Here is an 18,987-nt window from a genome sequence, read left to right as displayed (position 1 = left end):
GTAAGCGCTTAACGGATACCAACATTATTATTATTATCATTATTATTAATAAAATGGGTTGAGGACCGTGAGCCTCACGTGGGACGACCCGATTGATGACCCTGTATCTCCCCCAGCGCTTAGAACGGTGCTCTGCACAAAGTAAGCGTTTAACAAATACCAACATATCCTTATTATTATCCTTATTATCATTATCATTATTATTAATCATATGATCGGGGGTAGTGGGCGTGGTCTGAAGTGGGCGTGGCTTAGGGGTTTCCGGCGGGGGGCGGGGCTCGGAGGTGAACGTCGATTGGATGGGGGCCGGGCGGGGGGCGTGGCTCCGGAGGGGCCGTGGATTGGATGGGACCCGTCGGTGGGCGTGGCTCCGAAACGGGCGCGGATCGGCTGGGACCCCGTCGGCGGGCGTCGTCGATTGGACGTCCTCCCGGCGGTGGGCGTGGCTCCGCCGCGGGCGCGGATCGGCTGGGACCCGTCGGTGGGCGTGGCTCCGCCGCGGGCGCGGATTGGCTGCGACCCGTCGGCGAGCGTCGTCGATTGGACGTCCTCTCGGCGGTGGGGCGTGGCTCCGAGGCGGGCGAGGATCGGCTGGGACCCCGACGTTGGGCGTCGTCGATTGGACGTCCTCCCGGCGGTGGGCGTGGCTCCGAGGCGGGCGAGGATCGGCTGGGACCCGTCGGTGGGCGTGGCTCCGAGGCGGGCGCGGATTGGCTGGGACCCCGTCGGCGGGCGTCGTCGATTGGACGTCCTCTCGGCGGTGGGCGTGGCTCCACCTCGGGCGCGGATTGGCTGCGACCCGTCGGCGGGCGTCGTCGATTGGACGTCCTCCCGGCGGGGGGCGTGGCTCCGCCGCGGGCGCGGATTGGCTGCGACCCGTCGGCGGGCGTCGTCGATTGGACGTCCTCTCGGCGGGGGGCGTGGCTCCGCCGCGGGCGCGGATTGGCTGCGACCCGTCGGCGGGCGTCGTCGATTGGACGTCCTCCCGGCGGGGGGCGTGTCCGGGGCGGCGGTGACGCGCGGTGTTGCCGGGGAAGATGGCGGCGGCGGAGCAGGAGCCGCCGGAGCGGCCGGAGCCGCCGGAGCCCCGCGTCGGGGCGGGCCTGGCGCGCCTGCCCGGGGAGCTGCTGGAGCAGATCCTGTGCTGCGCCGCGCTCGGTCCCGCCGACCTGGGCCGCCTGGCCGCCACCTGCCGCCGCCTCCGGGACCTCTGCCGCCCGCACGGCAACGTCTGGAGGCGCCGCTTCAAGCACAGGTGGCCGCGCCTCCCCGCGGGGGGCCCCCGCACTGCGCCGACCGCTCGGGGCGGACGGATCGGCCCGTTCCCTCGCCCCCATTATTATAAGAATAAGAATAAGAATAAGAAGAATAATAATGTTGGTCTTAAGCGCTCACTAGGTGCAGAGCGCTGTGCTAAGCGCCGGGAACGGACGGATCGGCCCGTTCCCTCGCCCCGATAATAATAATAATAATAATGTTGATATTAAGCGCTCATTAGGTGCAGAGCGCTGTGCTAAGCGCCGGGAACGGACGGATCCTCCCGTTCCCTCGCCCCGATAATAATAATAATAATAATGTTGATATTAAGCGCTCATTAGGTGCAGAGCGCTGTGCTAAGCGCCGGGATCGGACGGATCGGCCCGTTCCCTCGCCCCCATAATAATAATAATAATAATAATAATGTTGATATTAAGCGCTCATTAGGTGCAGAGCACTGTGCTAAGCGCCGGGATCGGACGGATCCTCCCGTTCCCACGCCCCGATAATAATAATAATAATAATAATGTTGATATTAAGCGCTCATTAGGTGCAGAGCGCTGTGCTAAGCGCCGGGAACGGACGGATCCTCCCGTTCCCTCGCCCCGATAATAATAATAATAATAATAATAATGTTGATATTAAGCGCTGACTACGTGCAGAGCACTGTGCTAAGCGCTGGGGATCGGACGGATCGGCCCGTTCCCTCTGCCCCCATAATAATAATAATAATAATAATGTTGATATTAAGCGGCTGACTACGTGCAGAGCAACTGTGCTAAGCGCCGGGAACGGACGGATCCTCCCGTTCCCTCGCCCCCATAATAATAATAATAATAATAATGTTGATATTAAGCGCTCATTAGGTGCAGAGCGCTGTGCTAAGCGCCGGGAACGGACGGATCCTCCCGTTCCCACGCCCCGATAATAATAATAATAATAATAATGTTGATATTAAGCGCTGACTACGTGCAGAGCACTGTGCTAAGCGCCGGGAACGGACGGATCGTCTTATTCCCTCGCCCCAGTAATAATAATAATAATAATGTTTGTATTTAGCGCTATGTGCAGAGCACTGTGCTAAGCGCCGGGAACAGACGGATCGTCCTGTTCCCTCGCCCCGATAATAATAATTAATAATAATAATAATGTTGATATTAAGCGCTCACTAGGTGCAGAGCACTGTGCTAAGCGCCGGGAACGGACGGATCGTCCTATTCCCTCGCCCCGATAAGAATAACGTTGGTATTTGTTAAGCACTTACTAGGTTGGCACAGCACTGTGCTAAGCGCCGGGTTCAGATGGATCATCTTATTCCCTCGCCCTAATAATAATAATAATGTTGGTATTGGCTAAGCGCTTTGTGCAGAGCTCTGTGCTAAGCGCTGGGAACGGACGGATCGTCCTGTTCCCTCGCCCCGATAATAATAATAATAATATTGATGAGGTTGGTATTCGTTAAGCACTGACTGTGTGCGCAGCACTGGGCTAAGCGCTGGGATCAGACGCATCGTCTTATTCCCTCGCCCCGATAATAATAATAATAATGATAATAATGTTGGTATTGGTTAAGCGCTTTGTGCACAGCGCTGGGCTACGCGCTGGGAACGGACGGATCGTCCTTTTGCCTCACCCCGATAATAATAATGATGTTGGTATTCGTTAAGCGCTGACTTTGTGCGCCGCGCTGGGCTAAGCGCCGGGATCGGACGGATCGGCCTGTTCCCTCCCCCCGATGATGTTGGTATTTGTTAAGCGCTTACTACGTGCCGAGCACCGTGCTAAGCGCCGGGGGAGAGACGGGGTCATCGGGTCGTCCCGCGTGGGGCTCCCGGTCCTCATCCCCATTTGACAGATGAGGGAACCGAGGCCCGGAGACGCGAAGCGACTCGCCCACGGTCACACGGCCGACAGGTGGCAGAGCCGGGAGTCGAACTCGTGACCTCTGACCCCGAAGCCCGGGCTCTTTTCCACTGAGCCACGCTGCTTCCCAAACTGCTCCCCTCCCGCGGCCTCAACTCCCACCTCCGTGCGGACGAGGCCGAGGCGGGAGGCGAAACGGGATAGGAGAAGTGCTCCGATCGGCCCGGTGGCCGTTTGAATCGTCTCGGCCCAGTGGCGGTTTGAACTGTCCCTTCCGGGCGCTCAGTACAGCGCTCCGCACCTAGTAAGCGCTCAATAAATACGACTGAATGGAGGGATGAGGGGGCGGATTTTAGCAAGACGAGGAAGGTCGAACAGATGGGATCTGGGGACGGAGGAAATGTGTGGGTTGAATGAGGTCGTGGGTTCCAATCCCGCTCTCGCCACTTGTCTGCTGGGTGAGCTCGGGCCTCAGTGCCCTCATCTGGAAAATGGGGATGGAGGACCGGGAGCCCCACGGGACACTACCCGATCACCTCGTATCCTCCCCCGGCGCTCAGAACGGTGCTCTGCACGTAGTAAGCGCTTAACAAAGACCACCATCGTTATTATGATTATTCCCTGGGTCTCAGTTCCCTCATCTGGAAAATGGGGATGGAGACCGTGAGCCCCACGGGAGACTACTTGATCACCTCGTATCCTCCCCCGGCGCTCAGAACGGTGCTCTGCACGTAGTAAGCGCTTAACGAATGCCATCGTTCTTGCTACTGTTCCCTGGGCCTCAGTGACCTCATCTGGAAAATGGGGATAAAGACCGTGAGCCCCACGGGAGACTACCCGATCACCTCGTGTCCTCCCCCGGCGCTTAGAACGGTGCTTTGCACGTAGTAATGGTAATAATAACGATAACGTTGGTATCTGTTAAGCGCTTACTGCGTGCAGAGCACCGTTCTGAGCGCTGGGGGAGATACAAGGGAATCGGGTCGTCCCACGTGGGGCTCTCCATCCCCATTTTACAGATGAGGTCACTGAGGCACAGTGAAGTGACCTGCCCGAAGTCACCCAGCTGACAAGTGGCAGGGATTCGAACCCGTGATCCCTGACTGCAAAGCCCGGGCTCTTTCCAAGTGGGCGCTCAAACAGATGCCGTCATTATCATCGTTATCCTCTGGGTCTCGGTCCCCTCATCCGGAAAATGGGGATGGAGACCGTGAGCCCCACGGGGGACGGGGACCGTATCCGACCCGATTAGCCGGTATCCACCCCGGGTCTTAGTACAGTGCCCGGCGCATAGTAAGCGCTTCACGAACAGCCCAGTTACTATTTAGTATCCCTCTCTCGTTGCAGGTGGCCGACGCTCCTGAAGCATTACGACCTCACGGACAGCATCAACTGGCTGGAGGAGTACAAAGCCCGGCAAAACGCCGGCTTCGAAGCGCAAAGGATTGTCGCGTCGTTTTCCAAACGGTTCTTCTCGGAGCACGTGAGGAAATGTCCCTTCCGGCTTCTCCGCCGACCCGTCACCCCAAAACTGCGGCCCCGCCGTTTGGCGGAGTGGCTTGGGGCCCGGGCCTGGGAGTCGGACGGTCATGGCTTCTCATCCCGGCTCCGCCGCTTAATAATAGCAGTGATAATACCGGTGGCATTCGTTAGAGCGCTTGCTGTGTGCCGAGCGCTGTTCTGAGCGCTGGGGAGGATACAGGGTGATCGGGTTGTCTCCCGGGGGGGGGCCCCCGGTCGTCGTCCCCATCTTCCAGACCAGGTCACTGAGGCCCAGAGAAGTGACTTGCCCAAAGTCACACAGCTGACACGCGGCGGAGCCGTGATTTGCACCCATGACCTCTGACTCCCAAGCCCGGGCACCTTCCACTGAGCCCCGCTGCTTCTCTAAGCGCTTACTATGTGCCAAGCATTCATTCAGTCGTATCGACTGAGCGCTCACTGTGTGCGGAGCGCTATGCTAGGCGCTTGAGCGCGGCTCGGTGGAAAGAGCTTGGGAGTCGGAGGACGCGGGTTCTAATCCCGCCTGTGCCACTTGTCTGCTGGGTGACCTTGGGGAAGCCACTTCACTTCTCCGGGCCTCAGTGATCTCATCTGGAAAATGGGGATGAAGACTGGGAGCCCCACGGGGGGACAACCTGATTATTCTGCATCTCCCCCAGCGCTTAGAACAGTGCTGGGCACGTAGTAAGTGCTTGATAAATTCCCTAATAATAGTACAGTTTGGCAACAGAGAGAGGTAATCCCTGCCCAACAACTGGCTCACAGTCTAAAATGAGAGACAGACAGCAAAAGCACTGTGCTGAGCACTGGGGTAGATGCAAGGTGATGAGGTTGTCCCACATGGGGCTCCCAGTCAGTCTTCATCCCCGTTTTTTGCAGATGAGGGAACTGAGGCCCAGAGAAGGGAAGTGACTTGCCCAAGGTCACCCAGCAGACAAGTGGCAGATCTGGGAGTCTGTGAGCAGGGATTTTCCCGGTCTGTTGCCGAATTGTATATTCCAGGCGCTTAGTACGGTGTTCTGCGCATAGTAGGAGCTCAATAATAACAATGTTGGTGTTTGTTAAGCGCTTATACTATGTGCCCAGCACTGTTCTAAGCGCTGGGGGAGATACGGGGTCATCAGGTCGTCAATAAATACTATCGAATGAATTAGAACCCACAACCTCTGCCTCCCAAGCCCGGGCCCTTGCCACTGAGCCACGCTGCTTTTGGCGCGGCCTTGGCCGAGTCGCTTCACTTCTCTGGGCCTCGGTTCCCTCATCTGTAAAATGGGGCTGGAGACCGGGAGCCCCGGGTGGGACAGGGACCGTGTCTGACCCGATGAGTACAGCGCCTGGCACAGGGTAACAACAGTAATCCTAACTGTGGTAATCGTTAAAGTGCTTACTGTGTTCCAGGCACTGTACTGAGCGCTGGGGGTAGATCCAGAGAGAAGCAGCGTGGCGCAGTGGAAAGAGCACGGGCTTTGGAGTCAGGGCTCATGAGTTCGAATCCCGGCTCTGCCACATGTCAGCTGTGTGACTGTGGGCAAGTCACTTCACTTCTCTGTGCCTCAGTTCCCTCATCCGTAAAATGGGGATTAAGACTGTGAGCCCCACGTGGGACAACCTGATTCCCCTGTGTTTACCCCAGCGCTCAGAACAGTGCCCTGCACATAGTAAGCGCTTAACAAATACCAACATTATTATTATTATTATCCAAGCTAATCAGGTGGGACCCGGTCCCTGTCCCCCGTGGGGCTCCCCGTCTCCGTCCCCCTTTTAGCGATGAGGGAACCGAGGCACAGAGAAGCGTAGTGCCTTGCCCAATCGAATACCGTTATTATTATTATTATTAATATTGCCGATCTTTTTATGTAGGGTTCTTCTCAAGCCTACACTTTTTCTAATGGTTTCTGTTAAGCACTTACAGAGTGAGCGCTCAGGAAATACTATTGAATATAAGCCGTGCTCTGTACTAAGCGCTGGGGTAGATAGAAGCTGAGCAGGTTGGGCGCCATCCCCGTCCCATATGGGGCTCCCACTTTTCATCCGTCTGCTCAACTGTATATATTTTCATTACCCTATTTATTTTGTTCATGAAACGTACATCGCCTTGATTCCATTTAATTGCTATTGTTTTCACGAGACGTTCATCCCCCTCGATTCTATTCATCGCCATCGTCCTCGTCCGTCCGTCTCCCCCGATTAGACCGCGAGCCCGTCAGAGGGACCGTCTCTATCTGTTACCGATTTGCCTATTCCGAGCGCTCGGTACAGTGCTCTGCACATAGTAAGCGCTCAATAAATACTCAATACCACTACTATCCCCGTTCTCGCCGATCAGGTGACTGAGGGACAGAGAGATTACGTGACTTGCCCAAGGTCACACCAGCAGACAAGCGGCGGAGCGGGGATTAGAACCCAGTTCCTTCTTTATTAATGGCATTTGTTAAGCCCCTACTACGTGCCAGGCACCGTAGTAAGCGCTGGGGTGGGTTTAAGCAAATTGATTCTATTTATTGCTCTTGATAATAATGTTGGTATTTGGTAAGCGCTTGCTACGCGCAGAGCACGGTTCCGAGCGCTGGGGGAGATACGGGGTCATCGGGTCGTCCCACGGGAGGCTCACGGTTCATCCCCATTTTACAGAGGAGGGAACCGAGGCCCAGAGAAGCGAAGCGACTCGCCCACGGTCACAGGGCTGACGGGTGGCAGAGCCGGGAGTCGAACTCATGACCTCTGACTCCCGAGCCCAGGCTCCTGTCCACTGAGCCACGCTGCTTGATTCTATTTATTGCTGTTGTTTTTGTCCGTCCGTCTCCCCCGCTTAGACCGTAAGCCCGTCAGAGGGCAGGGACCGTCTCTATCTGTTACCCATTTGTCCGTGCCAAGCGCTTAGTACAGGGCTCTGCACATAGTAAGCGCTCAATAATTACTATTGAATGAATGAAGCAAATGGGGTCAGACACAGCTGAGTGGATCCAGAGAGTTTTCGTGGGCAGAATCCGGGCAGGGACGGTCTCTATCTGTTGCTGATTTGTCCATTCCAAGCGCTTAGTCCAGTGCTCTGCACAGGGTAAGCGCTCACTAAATACTCTATTATTTAAATAGAGAAGCAGCGTGGCTCAGTGGCAAGAGCCCGGGCTTGGGAGTCAGAGGTCATGGGTTCGAATCCCGGATCCGCCACCCGTCGGCTGGGTGACGGTGGGCGAGTCACTTCACTTCTCTGGGCCTCCGTGACCTCATCTGGAAAATGGGGATGAAGACCGGGAGCCTCACGTGGGACGGCCCGATGACCCCGTATCTCCCCCGGCGCTTAGAACGGTGCTCTGCACGTAGTAAGCGCTTAACAAATACCAACATTATTACTCTTGTGTGAACGAATGGATGAGGGTACCGCTATAACAGCCGTAGACCCGAGCAACGCTCAGGGTTTTCGTAGGGAAGCAGCGTGGCTGGGTGGAAAGAGCCCGGGCTTGGCAGTCGGAGGTCATGGGTTCGAATCCCGGCTCCGCCACTCGTCAGCCGGGTGACCGTGGGGCGAGTCGCTTCACTTCTCCGGGCCTCGGCTCCCTCATCTGGAAAATGGGGATTGACCGGGAGCCTCACGTGGGACGACCTGATGACCCTGTATCTCCCCCAGCGCTTAGTGCGCTGCACGTAGTAAGCGCCTAACAAATACCAACATTATTACTCTTGAATGAATGAACGAGAGGACCGCTATAACGGACACAGACCCGAGCAGCGCTCAGTGTTTTCATGAAAGACCAAATCTCCCTTCTAGGTCCCTTGCAATGGCTTCAGTGACATCGAGACCCTCGGGTGCCCAAGACACTTCTTTGAGGACGAGCTGATGTCGATCCTTAATATAGAAGGACGGTAAGACGGCTTTCTAAATAACCCCTTGGACCCATCCTCTTTAATCCGCAAGAGATTCCGCGCTCGGAACATAAATCGTCCCGCGTTAGGGAGCGACTTTTACGTTTCTCGGCATTTGTTAGAGAGCTCACTGTGGGTCGGTCACTGTTCTAAACGCCGGGTAGGTACAGGTTTGTATTTATTGGTGTTGACGTCGGTCTCCCCGTCGCTAGACCCTGAGCTCGTGGTGGGCGGGGGCCATCGGTGTTTAATAATGATACCGTTGGTATCTGTTAAACGCTTACTATGCGCAGAGCACCCTTCTGAGCGCCGGGGGAGATACAGGGGAATCGGGTCGTCCCACGTGACGCTCGCCGTTCATCCCCATTTTCCAGATGAGGTCACTGAGGCACAGAGAAGTGAAGTGACTCGCCCACAGTCACACAGCTGACTAGAGGCAGAGCTGGGTTTATCGTTCATTCAGTCGTAGTTATTGAGCGCTTGCTCTGTGCAGAGCGCTGGACTAAGCGCTCGGAACGTACAATCGGGCGACAGATAGAGACCGGCCCTGCCCGGTGACGGGCTCCCGGTCTCCACGGGGGAGAAAGCGAAGCCAAAAAAGAACAAAACAAGGCAACATCCTCGAGATATATTGTGCTGTTGTCCTTCTGTACTTTCCCAACCGCTTAATACAGGGCTCCGGACACCGTCGGCGCTCAGTAAATGAGGTTGAAAAGGAATGAAATGAATTAGCTGGTGGGCGGGAATGTGTCCGATGTTACGTTGCACTCTCCCGAGCGCTTAGTACAGTGCTTTGCCCCTAATAAGCGCTCAGTAAATGCGATTGAATAAATAAATGAATGAATGTGAAGTTGATCAGGTTGGACAGATTCAATAGTATTCAATAGTATTTATTGAGCGCTTACTATGTGCAGAGCACTGTACTAAGCGCTTGGGATGAACAAGTCGGCAACAGATAGAGACGGTCCCTGCCGTCTGACGGGCTTACGGTCCGATCGGGGGAGACGGACGGACGAGAACGATGGCGATAAACAGCGTCGAGGGGAAGAACATCTCGTAAAAACCGATGGCGACTAAATAGAATCGAGGCGATGTACGATTCATTGACAAAATAAATAGGGTGACGAAAATATAGACGGTCGAGCGGACGAGTACGGTGCCGTGGGGATGGGAAGGGAGAGGTGGAGGAGCGGAGGGAAAAGGGGAAAATGAGGCTTTAGCTGCGGAGAGGTGAAGGGGGGATGGCAGAGGGAGTAGAGGGGGACGAGGAGCTCAGTCTGGGAACGCCTCTCGGAGGAGGTGATTTTTAAGTAGGGTTTCGAAGAGGGAAAGAGAATCGGTTCGGCGGAGGCGAGGAGGGAGGGCGTCCCGGGACCGCGGGAGGACGCGACCCGGGGGTCGACGGCGGGACGGGCGAGACCGAGGGACGGCGAGGAGGCGGGCGGCGGAGGAGCGGAGCGTGCGGGGTGGGCGGTAGAGAGAAGGGAGGAGAGGTAGGAAGGGGCGAGGTGACGGAGAGCCTCGAAGCCTAGAGTGAGGAGTTTTTGTTTGCAGCGGAGGTCGATGGGCGACCACTGGAGTCGTTTAAGAAGGGGAGTGACATGCCCAGATCGTTTCTGCGGGAAGATGAGCCGGGCGGCGGAGCGAAGGATAGACCGGAGCGGGGCGAGAGAGGAGGAAGGGAGGTCAGAGAGAAGGCTGACACGGTAGTCTAGCCGGGATATGACGAGAGCCCGTGGCGGTAAGGTAGCCGTCCGGGTGGAGAGGAGAGGGCGGATCTCGGCGATATCGTAGAGGTGAAACCGGCAGGTCTCGGTAACGGATAGGACGTGTGGGGTGAACGAGAGGGACGAGTCAAGGATGACACCGAGATCGCGGGCCTGCGGGACGGGAAGGACGGTCGTGCCATCCACGGTGACAGAGAAGTCTGGGAGAGGACCGGGTTCGGGAGGGAAGACGAGGAGCTCAGTCTCGCTCACGTCGAGTTTTAGGCGGCGGGCCGACATCCAGGCGGAGACGTCCCGGAGGCGGGAGGAGACGCGAGGCCGAAGGGAGGGGGAGAGGACAGGGGCGGAGATGTAGATCTGCGTGTCATCTGCGTAGAGACGGTAGTCGAAGCCGTGAGGGCGGATGAGTTCGCCGAGGGAGTGAGTGTAAATGGAGAACGGAAGAGGGCCGAGAACCGACCCTCGAGGAACTCCGACAGTTAAAGGACGGGAGGGGGAGGAGGCTCCGGCGTAGGAGACCGAGAATGATCGGCCAGAGAGGTGAGAGGAGAACCGGGAGAGGACAGAGTCCGTGAAGCCGAGGTGAGATGAGGTGTGGAGGAGGAGGGGACGGTCGACGGTGTCAAAGGCGGCAGAGAGGTCGAGGAGGACCGGAATGGAGTAGGAGCCATTGGATCTGGCAAGAAGGAGGTCACGGGTGACCTTAGAGAGAGCAGTCTCGGTAGAGCGGAGGGGACGGAAGCCAGATCGGAGGGGGTCTAGGAGAGAATGGGAGTTAAGGAATTCTAGGCATCGATCGTAGACGACTCGTTCTAGGATTTTGGAAAGGAAGGGTAGTAGGGAGATAGGACGATAACTGGAGGGGGAAGTGGGGTCAAGAGCGGGTTTTTTTAGGATGGGGGAGACGTGGGCATGTTTGAAGGCAGAGGGGAAGGAGCCCTTGGAGATCGAGTGGTTAAAAATAGAAGTTAAGGAAGGGAGGAGGGCAGGGGCGACGGTTTTAAGAAGGTGAGAGGGAATGGGGTCCGAGGCGCAGGTGGAGGGGGTGGCACTCGCGAGGAGGGAGGAGATCTCCTCTGAGGATACCGCAGGGAAGGATGGGAAAGTAGGGGAGGGGGTCGTTGTGGGGGAGGGGAGAGGCGGAGGGGTGACTCTGGGGAGCTCAGACCCGATCGCGTTGATTTTCGTGAGGAGATAGGTGGCCGGATCATTGGGGGTGAGAGATGGGGGAGGGGGAGGAACAGGGGGCCTAAGGAGAGAGTTAAAGGTCCGGAACAATCGGCGGGGGTGACGGGCATGGGTGTCGATGAGGGAGGAGAAGAAGCTTTGCCCGGCGGAGGAGAGGGCAGAGTTAAGGCAGGAAAGGATAAATTTGAAGTGTGTGAGGTCGGCTCGGTGCTTGGACTTTCGCCAGCGGCGCTCGGCAGCTCGAGCATAGGAGCGTAGGAGGCGGACGGAGGAGGAGGAGGAGGAGGAGGAGGACAGATGGGGCTAGGAGTCCAAGTAGGGGAGAGAAGAGGTATTTAATCCCATTTTACTCCGGTTTGTTTAGTATTTTGGTGTCTGGAAAGTGCTTACTATGTGCCCAGCACTGTACTAAGCGCCGGAGGAGATACGAGCTAATTAGGTCAGACACAGTCCCTGTCCCACATGGAGCTCACAGTCTTAATCCCCATTTTATAGATGAGGTCACTGAGGCACAGGGGAGTGACGTGACCTGCCCAGGGTCACTCAGCAGAGAAGTGTTGGAGCTGAGATTGCTAATAATAATAATAGTAATAATAACGATGATAGTGATGGTTTTTGTTAAGCGCTTACTATGTGCCAGACACTGTTCTAAACACTGTCGGAGATACAAGGTTATCAGATTGTCCCAGGTGGGCCTTACGGTCTTCATCCCCATTTTCCAGATGAAGGAACTGAGGCTCAGAGAAGTGAAGCCACTTGCCCCTAGTCTCACAGCAGACGAGTAATAATAATAATAATAATAATGGTGGTATTTGTTAAGCGCTTACTATGTGCAAAGCACTGTTCTAAGCACCGAGGGGGATACACAGTGATCAGGTTGCCCCACGTGGGCTCACCGTCTTCATCCCCATTTTCCAGATGAGGTCACTGAGGCACAGGGAAGCGAAGCGACTCGCCCAAAGTCCCCCAGCTGACAGGTGGCGGTGCCGGGATTAGAACCCACGACCTCTGCCTCCCAGGCCCGGGCTCTAGCCTCTAGAGAAGCAGCGTGGCTCAGTGGCAAGAGCCCAGGCTTGGGAGTCAGAGGTCGTGGGTTCTGATCCCGGCTCGGTCACTTGTCAGCTGGGCGACTGTGGGCGAGTCGCTTCGCTTATCTGTGCCTCAGTGGCCTCATTTGGAAAATGGGGATGAAGCCTGTGAGCCCTATGTGGGACAACCTGATGACCTTATTTCTACCCTGGTGCTTAGAACAGTGCTTGGCACATAGTGAGCGCTAACAAATGCCATCATTATTATTATTATTACTAGGCCACGCTGCTTCTCAGAGGCACTGACCAGAGCAGGTGTCGGTGTCATTCATTCGGTAGTATTTATTGAGCGCTTACTAGGTGCAGAGCACCGTCCTAAGCGCTTGGAAGGGACAATTCGGCAACAGATAGAGACCGTCCCTGCCCGATGACGGGCTCACGGTCTAATCGGGGGAGACGGACCGACAGAAACAAGACAACATCATCACGATAAACAGAACCAAGGGGACGGACACCTCATTAACAAAATAAATAGGGGAATAAAAATCCGTACGAATGAGCAGAGTGCCGAGGGGAGGGGAAGGGAGAGGGGGAGGAGTTGAGGGAAAGGGGGCTTAGCTGAGGGGAGGTGAAGGGGGGGAGAGGGGGAGCAGAGGGAAAAGGGGAAGCTCGGTCCGGGAAGGCCTCCCGGAGGAGGCGAGCCCTCGGTAGGGCTTCGGAGAGGGGAAGAGAGCCAGTCGGGCGGAGGCGAGGAGGGAGGGCGTCCCGGGACCGCGGGAGGACGCGGGCCGGGGGTCGACGGCGGGACGGGCGAGGCCGGGGGACGGCGAGGAGGCGGGCGGCGGAGGAGCGGGGCGTGCGGCGGAAAGAGAGGAGGGAGGAGAGGTAGGAGGGGGCGAGGGGACGGACGGCCTCGAAGCCCAGAGTGAGGAGTTTCTGTTTCGCGCGGAGGTCGACGGGCAACCGCCGGAGGGTTTTGAGGAGGGGGGTGACGGGCCCGGACCCTTTCCGCAGGAATCGTCGCTTTCGCTGTGGGTGCCAGACCCTGGGGGAGGGGAGAGGGAGAGGTGGCGTGGGGGGTTGGGGGTTTCATCGGGTCACCGATGCGACGTCAGCAGCTCGAGGAAGCCCGGGGGGGAAAGGGGAAAGCTGTGATTCGGGGCTGGTACGGAGCAGCGGTGCGGCTTAGTGGCTAGAGCCCGGGCCGGCCAGTCAGAAGGACCTGGGTTCTAATCCCGGCCCCGCCACACGTCTGCCGGGCGACCGCGGGCAGGTCGCTTCGCTCGGCCTCAATTCCCTCATCCGTGGGATGGGGATCAGGGTGTCAGCCCCGCGTAGGTCCAACCCGATGAGCTGGTTCTCTACCCCGGCGGTGAGAACAGTGCTTGGCACGTAGTAGGCGCTTAACGAGGATCATAATTACTATTATTCCGAAAGCACGAAGGCCCGTTTGCCAGGCTGACGGATATAATGATAATGTTGGCATCTGTTAAGCGCTTACTATGTGCAGAGCACTCTTCTGAGCGCTGGAGGAGATACAGGGGAATCGGGTCGTCCCAGGTGACGCTCACAGTTAATCCCTTAACTAATCACGGTTAATCCCTTAACTTCTCTGTGCCTCAGTTCCCTCATCTGTAAAATGGGGATTAAGACCGTGAGCCCCATGAGGGACAACCTGATTACCTTGTATCCTTCCCCAGCGCTTAGAACAGTGCTCTGCACATAGTAAGCGCTTAACAAATACCATTAAAAAAAAATCCCCATCTGACAGATGAGGGAACTGAGGCACAGTGAAGTGACTCGCCCACAGTCACACAGCTGACAAGGGGCAGAGCCGGGATTCGAACCCATGACCTCTGACTCCCAAGCCTGGGCTCTTTCCGCTGAACCACGCTGCTCCTCTATGCCAGGGGCTGCCGACCTTTTAGAGGTTGCGTGGGAGGGGGCTACGGGAGAGTGGATTCGGGCAAGGGGGTGGTGGCCACAGGGGATAGTTTTTCCTTTCTCTTCATAATAATAATGGTGTTTTTGAAGTGCTTACTGTGTGCCAGGCACTGTACTAAGCGCTGGGGTGGATACAAGCAAATCAAGTTGGGCACAGTCCCCGTCCCACGTCAGCGTGGCTGACAGAGAAGCAAAGCAGATGTAATACAGATACGCAGAAAAAAGGTAAATTGGCCTAGTGGAAAGAGCCCGGGAGTCAGAAGGACCTGGGTTCTAATCCCGCCTCCGCCCCTTGTCTGCTCTGTGACCTTGGGCGGGTCGCTTCACCTCTCTGGGCCTCAGTTCCCTCATCTGTAAAGTGGGGATTGAGAGCGTGAGCCCCGGGTGGGACCGGGACTGCGTCCACCCCGCTCTGCTTGTATCCACCCCAGCGCGTAGGACGGTGTGCGGAGAAGCAGCGTGGCTCAGTGGCTAGAGCCCAGGCTTGGGAGTCAGAGGTCATGGGTTCAAATGCCGGCTCTGCCACTCGTCAGCTGTGTGACTGTGGGCGAGTCACTTCACTTCTCTGGGCCTCAGTGACCTCATCTGGAAAATGGGGATTAACTGTGAGCCTCACGTGGCACGACCTGATTCCCCTGTATCTCCCCCGGCGCTTAGAACAGTGCTCTGCACGTAGTAAGCGCTTAACACATACCAACATTATAATTATTACTTAATAAGCGCTTAACAGGTACTGCGAAAAAAGTCGCTATTTTCCCGTCTGCGTCGTGTTGTGCGGCTGAGAAGCCCAATGGGCATTTTCAGTCTAATCCCAGGATGACCCCGTCATATTTCGAAGACTCAGCCCTGCTTGTTCTGCACTTGTTCCTCAGGAAGGCGTTGACGTGGAAATATTATGCCAAGAAAATTCTGTATTTCCTCCGCCAGCAGGAGATTTTGAAGAGCCTGAAGGCATTTCTGGAGCGGGCAGAGAACGACGAATCCTTCCTGGAAGGTGGGCTGGACATTTAGGGACGCGTGTCGGTCGCCCCCTCCCCCCCCCCCCCCACCCCAAGAGCCGAGGAATCATCCCTTTGTCGTCTGTAGAAGCGGCGTGGCTCAGTGGGTAGAGCCCGGGCCTGGGAGTCCGAAGGTCGCGGGTTCTAATCCCGGCTCCGCCACCCGTCTGCCGCGTGACCCTGGGCGGGTCGCTTTGCTTCTCTGGGCCTCTGTTCCCTCACCTGAAAAATGGGGATTCAGACCGTGAGCCCATGTGGGCCTCTGTCCAACCTGATTTGCTTGTAATAATCGTAATGATGGGATTTGTTAAGCACTTAGCGTGTGCCAAGCACCGTTCTAAGCGCCGGGGGAGATACAAGGTCATGAAGTTGCCCCACGGGGGGCTCGCAGTCTTCATCCCCCTTTTCCAGATGAGGTCGCTGAGGCCCAGAGAAGCGAAGTCACACAGCCGGTAAGCGGCGGAGCCGGGATTAGAACCCACGACCTCTGACTCCCAACCCCGGGCTCGTCTTGTTTTCGTTGCGTTCTGTTTCGCCCTGTCGTCCGTCTCCCCCTTATAGACCGTGAGCCCGTCGTCGGGCAGGGACGGTCTCTCTCCGCTGCCGAATTGTCCATTCCAAGCGCTTCGTCCAGTGCTCTGCACATAGTAAGCGCTCAGTAGATACTGTTGAGTGAATGAATGAGCCCCGCCGCTTCTCTGACGAGACCGTGTCCGTCCGACCCCCTTCCGCCCGTCTTTTCGGGCTTTCGGTTGTAGCGTGTCGACCCCAGCGCCTAGTCCGGGCACCCAGTAAGCGCTTCACCCGTCCCGCGTGATTATCGACGGATTGACGGGCCGTGTCGCCCGGTGGCTTTCAGGGGCCGTTCTGATCGACCGCTATTGCAACCCCCTGTCGGATATCAACCTGGAGGAGATCCGGGCCCAGGTGGACGACATCGCCGACCGAGTGCGCCTGGCCTTGCGGGGGAAGAACGCCCGCCACCCCAGCGTATCCTCCGAGGCAGGTGTGAACCTCTGGGCGGACGCCCCCAAACTGCGACGTTCCCGGCAGCTCCCGACCTCTCCCCGGACCCTGAGCTCGTCGCGGGCGGAGAATGTCTCTCTTTATGGCCACTTGTCAGCCGTGTGACCGTGGCCAAGTCACTTCGCTTCTCTGGGCCTCGGTTCCCCCATCTGGAAAATGGGGATGAAGACCGGGAGCCTCACCTGATGACCCCGTATCTCCCCCGGCGCTTAGAACGGTGCTGGGCACATAGTAAGCGCTTAACAAATACCGACGTTATCATTATTGTCGTGGTCTTGTCCTCTCCCAAGCGCTGGGTCCGGCGCCCGGCACGCAGTCAGCGCTCAGTAAATGCCGCTGAATGAATGAATGAAGAGAGAAGCGGGCTGGACTAGTGGGTAGAGTCCGGGCCCGGGGGTCAGAGGACCCGGATCCTAATCAGGATCAGAGAAGCAGCGGGGGGCAGTGGAAAGAGCCCGGGCTTGGGAGTCGGCGGACAGGGGTTCGAATCCCGGCTCTGCCACCTGGCAGCTGTGTGACTGTGGGCAAGTCACTTCTCTGGGCCTCAGTTCCCTCATCTCTGAAATGGGGATGAAGACTGGGAGCCCCACGTGGGACGACCTGATGACCCTGTATCTCCCCCAGCGCTTAGAACGGTGCTCTGCACATAGTAAGCGCTTAACAGATACCAACATTATTATTATTATTATTATTATTATCCTTATGTGCAAAGCACCTTTCTAAGCACTGGGGTGAATACAAGTGAAATCCGGTTGGCCACGGTCCCTGTCCCACACGGGGCTGACAGTCTCGATCCCCATTTGACAGATGAGGTCACCGGGGCCCAGAGAAGCGACTGGCCCAAGGTCACACGGCAGACAGGCGGCCCGGCCGGGATGGGAGCCCGGGTCCTTCCGACCCCCGGGCCCGGCTTCTGTCCGCGGGCCCAAATCACAGGGGACATCACTGAGGCCCAAACGAAGTGAAGCGGCTCGCCCTAGGTCCAGCAGGCGAGCGGCGGGGCCGGGATTAGAACCCAGGTCCTCTGACCCCCGGGCCCCGGAGTCTAGCCACTGGGCCACGCCGCTTCTCTGCGTTTCAGGTGGGACCTCGACGGTAGCGGACGGAGAGCTCCAGAGGCAGGTGCTGGACGCGATCAACCAGGTCCTCTACGAGCAGCTGAAATACAGGGGGAACCAAGCGGATTACTATAACGCCCTCAACCTCTTCATCCACCAGGTCAGTGTCCCGTCGATCTCTCCGTCCATAATAATAACGTTGGTATCCGTTAAGCGCTTACTATGTGCCGAGCACCGTTCTAAGCGCTGGGGGAGATACGGGGTCATCGGGTGGTCCCGCACGGGCTCACGGTCTTCATCGCCATTTTCCAGATGAGGTCACTGAGGCACGGGGAAGGGAAGTGACTTGCCCAAAGTCACACAGCTGGCAGGCGGCGGAGTCGGGATTAGAACCCATGACCTCTGACTCCCAACCCCGGGCTCTTTCCACTGAGCCACGCTGCTTCTCCATCCATCCATCCATCCATCCATCGACCGAGCGCTCACTCTGGGCAGAGCACTGGACTGAGCGCTCGGGAGAGTCCAGACCCCCAGAATTCGCAGGCACGTCCCCGTCCGTAACGATCCCGACCCGAGTACGTCTGACCCTCAGATCCTAGGAGAGGCCCGCAGGCCCCGCAGACAGAATTCCAGGTCGGAATACTTTCCTTCCCCCCGACCTTTGGTGTTTGTTAAGCGTTTACTTGTGTTAATGATGATCAATAATAATTATAATAAGCATAGTTCAGCACTTACTACGTCAGGGGCAACGATAATAATAATAACGGCATTTGTTTAGTGCTTACTGTGTCAGGCACAGTAATAATAACAATAATCGCATTTGGTAAGCACCTACTGGGTGCCAGGCACTGTAATTATAATGATAATAATAATAATTATGATATTTTAGTGCTTACTTTGGGCCGGACTCTGTAACAATAATTGCGATATTTGTTGAGCGCTTTCTGTGGCAGGCGCGGTGATCATAACAATAATCGCATTTGGTAAGCACCTACTATGTGCCGGGCACTGTAATAATAATGATGATAATAATTATGATATTTTAGTGCTTACTTTGGGCCGGACTCTGTAATAATAATTGCGATATTTGTTGAGCGCTTACTGTGCCAGGCACGGTAATAATAACAATAATCGTATTTGTTAAGCACCTACTATGTGCCAGGCACTGTAATGATAATGATAATAATTATGATATTTTAGTGCTTACTTTGGGCCAGACTCTGTAATAATAATTGCGATATTTGTTGAGCGCTTACTGTGTCAGGCACAGTAATAATAACAATAATGGGATTTGTTAAGCACCTACTATGTGCCAGGCACTGTAATAATAATGATCATAATAATTATGATATTTTAGTGCCTACTTTGGGCCAGACTCTGTAATGATAACTGCAGTATTTGTTAAGCACTTACTGTGTCAGGCACAATAATAATAACGGTATTTGTTAAGCACTTACTGTGTGAGACACGATAATCATAATAATAACTGCATTTGTTAAGCACTTACTGAGTCAGGCATGCTAATAATAATAAC

At 56.1% G+C, this 18,987-nt stretch overlaps 1 protein-coding gene across 1 annotated transcript in view; it reads left to right on the top strand.

Moving 5' to 3' along the window:
* Positions 1-211: 211 nt before the first annotated feature.
* Positions 212-18,987, top strand: part of FBXO21 (F-box protein 21) — a 47,434-nt gene continuing 28,658 nt past the window's right edge. Inside the window, exons 1-7 of the mRNA XM_029057602.1 lie at positions 212-805; positions 1,038-1,255; positions 4,468-4,603; positions 8,390-8,484; positions 15,244-15,365; positions 16,229-16,375; positions 17,477-17,613. Coding sequence (XP_028913435.1) covers positions 212-805; positions 1,038-1,255; positions 4,468-4,603; positions 8,390-8,484; positions 15,244-15,365; positions 16,229-16,375; positions 17,477-17,613 — 1,449 coding nt within the window. The remainder of the gene's footprint in view (positions 806-1,037; positions 1,256-4,467; positions 4,604-8,389; positions 8,485-15,243; positions 15,366-16,228; positions 16,376-17,476; positions 17,614-18,987) is intronic.

This window comes from Ornithorhynchus anatinus, chromosome 2, assembly GCF_004115215.2.
Source record: "Ornithorhynchus anatinus isolate Pmale09 chromosome 2, mOrnAna1.pri.v4, whole genome shotgun sequence".
In the NCBI taxonomy this organism is placed as follows: Eukaryota; Metazoa; Chordata; class Mammalia; order Monotremata; family Ornithorhynchidae; genus Ornithorhynchus; species Ornithorhynchus anatinus.
Note: the sequence above shows the minus strand (reverse complement) of the source record. Positions and strands in the feature narration are given on the sequence as shown.